This window comes from Helicoverpa armigera, chromosome 20, assembly GCF_030705265.1.
Source record: "Helicoverpa armigera isolate CAAS_96S chromosome 20, ASM3070526v1, whole genome shotgun sequence".
NCBI classification, from domain to species: Eukaryota; Metazoa; Arthropoda; class Insecta; order Lepidoptera; family Noctuidae; genus Helicoverpa; species Helicoverpa armigera.
In genome coordinates, this window is record NC_087139.1 from 10,451,735 (window position 1) to 10,461,472 (window position 9,738).

Below are 9,738 nucleotides of genomic sequence, written 5' to 3' on the forward strand. Positions count from 1 at the left end.
TTCGAGCTGCATACAATCTGAACGAGCGGTTTCCTCAGAACAATTAGTTTATTACTGGAATAAATGAAGGCAGTAAATACCTGGCTACACGATACGTTAGCCTGTTGATTAATGGTCTCTATAAATAGCGAGTACTGCTGTCAGATTCTGATCAGATTTCAATAGTCGTGTCTGCACGGAAAGATACAGCGCGCGGCAAGATCCAAGTCAGATCGCAGTCAAATGTTTGTATTTCAAATAGGACTTTGCAGGCTCTTATGAACCGCAACAATAGTTGCACGGTTCCAAAAACTTGGACTCAAAGAGAAGAGCCGGCAAGAAATTCCATCGACACTCTTTATTTATATGTAAATGTTCACAAGGACTAAGATACATAACGATAGTAAGCCGATAAAGTTATACATTTAACGCAAATGCAAGACGAACTACAATTCAATATAATGCTAAAAACTAGACGTAGATGTGCCGCGGAACTCTAGACAGTTTTATTGTTAAACCAGAACAAGAAATGTAGTCTAATCGTTTAAAAAGTTTAATTCGGACATATTTGCAATGTAATCAAGAACAAATTGGAATTTCGTCAAACAAGTATAGTACCACTTCGAGTCTACTCTCAGCCTAATACATAGCACAACAGAGTATTTATATAGCTCGCCGGAATCAAGTGTTTTAGTGTATTCATGTTAATTGATCATACAATGTTGAACAACCGCGATTTAGTGCTGTTCATTGTGTTTTATACGTTTTGTGGTAAGTTCTAAAGCCCCTGCAGTGAATTTCTATGCGCGAAAATATGAATGTGACTTGAAAAAAAAAGTAACCTCAGTTTAAGTTTAGAAATTATGAAAACAGTGTCAGGACACTATGGGATAGTGAAATTGGTTAGAGTTATTCCTAAAGTACGTAGTATTGCAGCTGGCGCCACGAACCCATCAGCTGATGGGTTGAGATGCGAGGTGCGCGCTTTCATCGACTCCGGCTGGCTGTGTGGTCTGCGCCTGCCGGGGGAGTATGACAAGGAGTACGCGAGCTTCAGAGGCATCCCCTATGCTCAGCAACCGGTTGGCGCATTGCGGTTCAAGGTGGGTTCGTGAAAACAGTTACTCGTCATCGTGTTAGTGTACAGTTATCGGCACGGATATTGAGCCCTGACCTTCACCTGAGCAGAAGCTATTTACTGCCTTATTGCCTTATGCGTACGGGTGCGCAAAGCGATCCCCACTCTTCCGCCGAGAGCTCAATATCCGTGCCGGTAACTATAATTAACTTGCAAGTGAGCCATCTAAGCAGTATCTGTGATATGTACAACCATTTAGAATGATAAGTGTTTGACATAGGCTTTGTCGAAACAGATAGCACTATGAATTAATTTACTTAGACTATTATATCAGTTAGTTCCACTTAACATTGTTGTATTGTATTAGTTCAGTTTTATTTGTTAAGTATTAGGGTTTGAATATGTTAACAAGTTTATGTTTAGTAGAAATAAGTAGCAACAATATTGCAATATAATATATTAGACCTGTAATAATAGTCGTCTCTTTTGGTAACATTCAAATAAAATTGCCACGTAGTTCACAGCAGGAGAAACACCCAAGAGAAAGCTTTAGTTACATCCATGGGCTGAGAAAACAAACGTTTAATTAGACTTAATTTCATAAGCTGCATGTTACATACTCGTTTGTCTTCCTTCTAGGAGCTCCAGCCAGTGAGGCCGTGGCCTCTCCACCTGGACGCTACACAGGAAGGTCCCATCTGTCCGCAACATGACGAGCTCTACGCGCGAATGGTGCAACCACAAGTGGGCATGAGTGAATCCTGCATCTACGCCAATGTACATGTACCCATGGAAGCTCTCCCTGTAGTCGAAGGAGTTCATGACCACGACTACCATGTACACCATTTAAACAATAGAACTAAGAAAGGTGTTCCAATCTTAGTGTTTATTCATGGTGGAGGATTCCAGTCGGGATCAGGAGACACTGATCTTCAAGGTCCAGAGTATCTAGTTAGCAAGGGGATTATGGTCGTTACTTTTAACTACAGGTATATATCAAAATAAAGATTTAAGCTTTATTTTGATAAGAGAAAGGGATAAGAGTTCATCATTATTTAACAGGATCAACGTTTTCGGTTTTCTTTCGCTAAACTCTCCAATAATCCCTGGCAACGTTGGTCTTCGGGATCAGGTGACGCTGCTACGATGGGTGCAAAGAAACGCGAGAGCTTTTGGCGGAGACCCCGATGACGTCACGTTGGCAGGGCAGAGCGCCGGCTCAGCCTGCGCACATCTGTTGTCCTTGTCTAAAGTAACGAAGGGACTTTTTAAAAGGTAAAACAGATAAAATCGTTTTTAAGCCAATTAAAGGTAAATGTCTTTATTTTTTTTTAGGTAAAAGACTTTATTTGATTTCTTTTTAGGGTGATCCTTATGAGCGGTACGGCAATACCTGCATTTTTTACTGCCTCTCCAATTTATTCCACCTTTGCTGCCACCAGATTCCTATCAATCTTAGGGATTAACTCTACAGATCCCGACGTCATCCACGATCAACTCATTAACACTCCACTGGAGGATATCGTAAATGCTAATAGTCAGTTCCAATACGAGACAGGGTTGGTAAGCTTCTCTCCTGTCGTTGAAGGAGTGTACCCAGGAGTCGAGCGAATCATAGACGACGATCCAATAAGACTTATAAAGCAAGGCCGAGGAAAGGAGTATCCACTGATTGTCGGATTCGCAAATGCAGAGTGCGAGTTTTTTAAGAAGAGATTACTATATTTACGAATGATAAGGCGCATTGAGGCAAATCCTCTTCTAGTTTTACCTGTTCGCATACCATTCTCAACTGCTCCAAATGTAGCCCTTGAACTGGCCCAAAAAGTGATACACCGGTACTTCCATGGAAAATTAAATATAGATGATTATTTAGAAGTATGCAGAGATACGTTTTTCTCGTATCCTGCGTTCAAGGTAGTTGAATGGAGAGCCGAGATGGATGCGGCACCGGCTTTCCTATACAAGTTTTCATATGAGAGTCTATTTAGCGCAGTGAAGGCAGGTGTGAACCTTAACTATCACCGCACTGCTCACGTTGAAGACTTGACTTACATCTTCCGCGAAAATGCTATTCTTGGTGACGAGAAGTCGTTTCCGCCTAAAAATCAAGACGATCTTATGAAAGACTGGATGACAGACTTCTTTGTCAACTTTATGCGATGCGGGTAAGTAGATACACCCGATGAAATATAATGTCAAACAAGACACAATGAAATTCATTACCTGATATAATTTGATTTCAGTAAGCCAACTTGTGGATTCAGAGGCTGGCTTTCAGTTCGAGCGAACGTCTTAAACTACCAAGCCATCGACAAACCAGCTGTTCTCGAAAATACGATACCTACCAAATATGAGCATGACATGATCGAGTTCTTCGACAAGATCGAACAGATAGCCAGGTGATTAAATATGACAAATGTAAATAAGGACAAATAAGAATAAAATAAGGACAGAGACAAATTGACATCGTGTAAATACTGTCCCAAAGTAAATACGGCTGGTAATGAAATTTAAATTGTTTTCAAGGGCAGAAAGTAAGGCTCAATATACACCAATAAAATATCTGCTACCATTTATCTACTTAATTAAAATATAGCCGTGCTATGAGTGGTTGCTGAAATACGAGTTCGAACTGAGCCTTACATATGTTCTAAGACCTCTAAAATCCTTTAAGAGGCCATCACCAGTTAATGCTTAGAAAAAAAGTAGAACCTCTGTTTTTATTATTTCAGAAATGCTTCGTTGAACGTCCTCCTCGACCCTGTTACAACGCCAACATGATGGAAACGAGACGAACTACCTTCGATGGTCACTGCTGATACTGAGGCAGGTCCTCTGAAGGATATAACTTCAGATTGGCTATTTTTTGTACAATTTATTTAAGTACAGCATTTAAGTACCTAAACGGAAATGTCAAAAAATAACTTCAGTGGCTTTTCTATAAATAGCATATTTACATAAGACATGTTTTGTGGTTGCAAACCAGTTTGGAGTTGAATGTGTAACTAGTTTCTACATATTGATCAATCTGTAACTGTTTAAATAGCGCTATATTTAAATGTAATTAAAATAATAGTATATTTAAATTGTTTCAGATGCGGTGCACGTTATATCAATTAAAAATGTAATTATATTAGAAGCGTACAGCAGTAGTATTATTTCTCCTCCCACCTAATGAGATAGCGGACCTTGGCACGTCACTGGTCTTGCATAATTAGGGTATCCATGTACTAACCTTCTAAAAGTTTGTAAGATGTTTGTTCCACTTTCACGCAAGAGTACTCTGCTACTGAATATACTTTGATGACACTAGTCAGTATTAAAGCTTATATATTCGGATAACATATAGGCTACTTTTGTACCCTTCCATAAGCCATCAGGCCAAACAGATTTTGGAAAAGCATTGTAATGCTGTCACGAATTTAGGTATCAAATACGTTTTCAAGGATTACGCCATTTGGACGCATAAGACACTGACGAACAATAATTAGTTTTATTACACATAATATAACTTATCTGCACCTTTATCCGTCAAATAAATGCAGGCAAAAACTCGTCGGATAACCTCATAACTTATAATATAATTAAAGATCACAAAAAACATCTAACCCAGGAGGCCAATAATAAAACTATTGTCTGACTTTTGACTGAAATAAAATTATTAGCCTTAAACACTGGAACATAATCCCTATATCTTCTAAAAACGTAGACTGGATTAATTTGTTATTTTAGTTCGATTATTTTAAATTGAAGATTAAGTTTTTTTAGAAGACAATTTTAGGTCACGTAGCAGTTTTTTCGTGGCAAAGATAAGACTTAGATCGAAAAGTTAAGAAATGGCTGAACATAAGTATTTGATAACAAAAAAGTGCACACATTTCCTGAAATAAACATAATTAACCTAGTTAGTTCAGAAAATGAGTCAAAATATTTTATTAAATACTGCAAACTTTTGTACTGTGGATAATACAGGAAGAGTAACTGAGTTTTTGTTTTTTTTTTTTTTTACTAAAGGTAACGACTAGCATATTGCATGAATACTGCACTAAATTAATCAAAACTGTGTCCATGCCGCCGCCATGCGTAGGTCACGCGACCCTGCGCTTCCATGGCCTTTGATTATTTTTACTCAAGATGCAAAAAATCGCAATTTACGATAGCATGCGACTAACGTGCCATCCACGTGTACAATGGCCCATAATAAACCAACTCCATAAATAATGTCTGTGTGAAGTAGTCTTAATTCTTTTCCGTACACATCAGCTGTCCGTATAAAAGGTTTGCAGCGGTTCACTTCTAATGCAGACGTTATCTTCAAGTCACTAACTAATATGTTAACTTGCATTTTATATTTATTAGTTTTTATCCGAGCAACGTGTTTTTGTTGCGGTAAGTGAAATATAATTTCGATATTCAATCGGTAATCGTTAATATTCTGTCAATGTGTCTTGTCATTGCTATTAATTATTTATATTTTTTTGGCTAATTAAGCTAAAGGTGAATATTTTTGTATGCACAAGTTTGACATTCCCAGAACTGTAATAGGTACCTATACGGTTTTAAATTCTTTATCACACGCTAGCGACCCAATTTACCGCTGCTAATGTAATTACCACAATTATTTTATCAGACATAGTATTTCTACATATAGACATGCAAAACAAATTGCATAAGTACCTAACCTAACATATACTGCACTTCTATTTTTTCCCATACATAGGTATAGGACCTAAACTTATATTTCTTATATTTTTTCCACTGCGTTCGTATAACGTACATTCCAGAAAGTCCGTCGTTCTCTCTGAACGATGACGAGAGCTTGAAGTGTGACGTGCTGACGAGGATAGACTCGGGAGAGGTCTGCGGCCGCATCAGGACAGCGGAGGAGCACGTCAAGTATGCCAGCTTTAGAGGCATTCCCTACGCTCAGCAGCCTCTAGCTGAACTAAGGTTCAAGGTATAACCCGTACCCAGTTAGGGAACACAATCTTTTTCATTTTTTTTTGCGATGGTCTTAATTTTTTACATATGGCAGATCAAAAAAGACCTCAATACAAATCAGCGAGAACTCTTTTTTGTGCATTCTAATATTATAATTTATCCTCGATCAGATAACAGTGATTAATATCATTAGATGTCAAAGTTCTATTCTAAATACCAGCGATGAGATGGCAGAAAGTTAACGCAACGTAAAGATAACTCAAAATATCTCAAAATAACTGGCAACGCCGATAAGAGCTACCATTGAAAGTGTTCCATTTTCCTGTTTATATTTTCGTGCAAATCTGGTGATATAATGAATCAATCGCACTTTGATGATTTCTACCGGTAGAAATTTTTTCCTCTAAAAATCTTTCATTAAATTGATTAAACCTTTATTTACTTGTATTATCAGGAACTACAGCCTTTAGAGCCCTGGAATAAAACTCTGATTGCTACAGAAGAGGGTCCAATATGTCCGCAATATGACGAATTATACGGGCGGATGGCCAGGCCTGTAGGCATGAGCGAGTCCTGCATCTTCGCCAACGTGCACGTTCCTTTGCAAGCCTACTGCGATGAATGCAAGCTCATCTGCCAAGAAACAGGGCTCCCTATCATGGTGTTTTTACACGGCGGAGGTTTTCAAACGGGCTCGGGTAATTCGGATATCCACGGACCGGAGTATTTAGTCAGCAAAGGTGTCATTGTTATCACGTTTAATTACAGGTAATTGCACTGTAATTGCATCATGCATGACACGGTTGTACGAAGTTCTTTATAATGTTTACAATGCATGTTCATCTAACTTTACAGGCTTAACGTTTTCGGTTACCTTTCCCTGAACTCTTCGGCCATTCCCGGTAACAATGGTCTCCGTGACGTCATCACATTGCTGAAATGGGTGCAGAGAAATGCGCGAGCTTTCGGCGGGGACCCTGATAATGTCACCCTGGGCGGCCAGAGCTGCGGATCAGTGGCTGCGCACTTAGTAACGCTATCTCAAGCCTCTGCAGGATTGATGAAACGGTACTGATTCTTTATAAATTTAATAAGATCTCTTGTTGACTGTTCAATAACCTGATAACAACTTTTCAGAATCATATTGATGAGCGGTGTAGGAGACGGAGGTTTCTATACAGCATCACCTGCCTACGCCCAAACCGTAGCTACGATGTTCCTGACACAATTAGGTATTAATTCTACTGATGCCGATGAGATTCATGCTCAACTGATACAAATGCCGCTTGAGAAGATCATGGAAGCTAACCGGATCATTCAATTCAACACTGGGCTCGTATCATTCGTTCCTGTTGTAGAATCTGAGCATCCTAATGTGACAAGGATCTTAGACGACTATCCTTCCAATCTTGTCAAACAAGGCCGTGGAAACTTGCCTACCATTGTAGGCACAACGAGCAAAGAATGCGCTTTTTTCGAGCGAAGAATTAGATACTTAAACTTACTCACACGAATTAAAGAAGATCCGACAATTATGCTACCTGTGAACATAACTTTTTCTGTGTCTAGCCCGGAAGCACTAAAGTTGTCCGAGACGGTTGAAAATAAGTATTTCCAAGGGAATTCGACAGTGGAAAAGTTCTTAGATTACTGTACGAATTCATTTTTCGTGTATCCCGCGTTCAAGCTGGCGCAGTGGAGGGCGTCGCTAGGCCAGCAGCCGGTCTTCATGTACAAGTTCATGTTCGACAGCGACTACAACGTCGTGAAGGATGCTCTGATGCTCAACTACACAGGCGGAGGCGCCCACGTGGAAGACCAGACCTTTGTGTTGCGCGTAAACTCTATGATGGACCCCGATCAAAGGTCTTTCCCTCCCCTGTCTAGAGACGATCTGATGAAACATTGGATGACAACGTACATGATCAATTTTATGACATGCAGGTGACGCATATTTTCCTTTCACCATATTCTTCTGTTTTTCTATTTTATTCTTGTTTTGTTTTTGTTTTTTTTTTGGGTGCTTTTATATGTATATTCGTTTTTGTTTGTGCGTCATGAACGCGAATAAATGTTTTTGATTGATTGATTTTGATTGTGATTATACGAATTTTCTTTTGATGTTGTTTTTGAAAATAATAATTGTTCCACACAAATCCGAACTCGTATTCTGTTGCAGTCACCCACTATGTGAGAAACAGTCGGATTGGCCTCCGGTAGACGAAGAGCGGCTGAACTACCAGCTGCTCAACGAGGCGCTCTTCATCAACAACATCAACATCACCGATGACCAGCGAGACATGTTCCAATTCCACGATAATCTCTACGTCATGGCCGGGTAATGCCACGATAACTAAGACTTCATGGTTTTAATCAAAATTCTTATTAATATTATGACTTTAACGTGGGAACTTTTTTTCAGGAGTAGCTGAAAAGAGCGAACGTAGACGCAATACTTATGACGCATTCACATCATTTACGTAAGCAAACGACGGCGTACTACATGATTTATTTATTTATTTATAAGGTTGTATACATCAGCGACTTGTTTACTAGTTATGTACAATAGAACGTTAGTTATAACACATGCATCATTGACTGTGGTGAGTAAATCGCTTACAGTAGTATACAACACTTACATACAAATGTTGAAGTAAAACTTAAATGATGACGAGGACTAAAATTGTTATGAAATTACTGTTAACGGAATTAAAAATATATTTCCAGTTCGTTGTAGTTTGATTAATTAATCCTAACTTACCGAATCCTTGGATCGATGAACATGTCGATATTTAGTGGCAACAAGATTGCTTACCTGCAACAAAAGAGATGAGATATTGTAACGACAGGTTCAACAGCTAGAATCGATTTTGGACTTTCGGAGTCACGTGGCAACGATCAATACGAACTTCGATTCAAATTGTTTCAGGCTTTCCTGTTCTGTTTTTTGTGGTGTACAATGTTTGCATTACTATATGCGTCCCTATCTTTTTTGCGTACTTTGCGCGTTCTGAGTTAGTCTGTACTCGTATATTAAAAGCATGTCTGGCTTTTGCAAGTTGTGATGCAATGGCTAGTTTTCCTTATAAAATGAATAATCTCTACATTACCAAATTATTGTTATGTTATCAGTGACCTTTTGCAAAAACATTAGGGTGTCGACATTTTAAGCACGTAGAGAATTCTCTCTGCCTTTCATATAATAAAGGTGATATAGAACAAAATAAACAGCAAAGCTTTTGTTATCAAAAGCTCGAGGGCCTGATAACGCCATGGTATTACTGAACTCTGATAAGTACCCTAATCTGAGTACTACCGAACCCAAAATAATAACTCCAAAAATATATACAACCTTGGACTGAAATAGGAAGTGTTATTTGCAATCAATAAAGTAGAAGCAATGCCAGTTTCGTAGACCTTAAGAATATTCGAAAAGCTTATGAAAAAAATCCTGTAAATATCATATGCACACATTACACGAGATTCTTTCTCTGTACCTAAAGACGACACGAAATACTCTAAACTACAGGGCAGATAAAAATTAAGTTAAAAAGCAAATCTGGCTGTAAGTGAGTCCACATCAGCGAACACAAAAAGGACAGACATTTCGTCTGTCTGAAATTTAATTAAAACATGGCACCGTCCACTTCATCCCATTAACGTGATTGGCTGTTGAGTTGCATGTACACAACACGCTGGGGACAGTTAATCCGATGGACTGTATTGTAAACACTAAA

General features: G+C 38.7%; 3 protein-coding genes across 5 annotated transcripts in view; 2 read left to right on the forward strand and 1 right to left on the reverse strand.

The window, feature by feature from the left end:
* Nucleotides 1–9,738, reverse strand: part of LOC110377365 (serine/threonine-protein kinase D2) — a 70,151-nt gene that overhangs the window by 43,894 nt on the left and 16,519 nt on the right. The window lies entirely within an intron of this gene.
* Nucleotides 76–4,673, forward strand: LOC135118283 (juvenile hormone esterase-like). Its single transcript, XM_064039781.1, has 7 exons — nt 76–750; nt 916–1,082; nt 1,697–2,046; nt 2,120–2,332; nt 2,422–3,225; nt 3,304–3,459; nt 3,793–4,673. The coding sequence occupies exons 1-7, from the start codon at nt 681–683 to the stop codon at nt 3,839–3,841; spliced, it is 1,809 nt and encodes a 602-aa protein (XP_063895851.1). The 5' UTR covers nt 76–680; the 3' UTR covers nt 3,842–4,673.
* On the forward strand, nt 5,309–8,730 carry LOC110377360 (juvenile hormone esterase). Its single transcript, XM_021336226.3, has 7 exons — nt 5,309–5,449; nt 5,845–6,017; nt 6,456–6,769; nt 6,857–7,069; nt 7,139–7,945; nt 8,181–8,339; nt 8,424–8,730. The coding sequence occupies exons 1-7, from the start codon at nt 5,392–5,394 to the stop codon at nt 8,431–8,433; spliced, it is 1,734 nt and encodes a 577-aa protein (XP_021191901.3). The 5' UTR covers nt 5,309–5,391; the 3' UTR covers nt 8,434–8,730.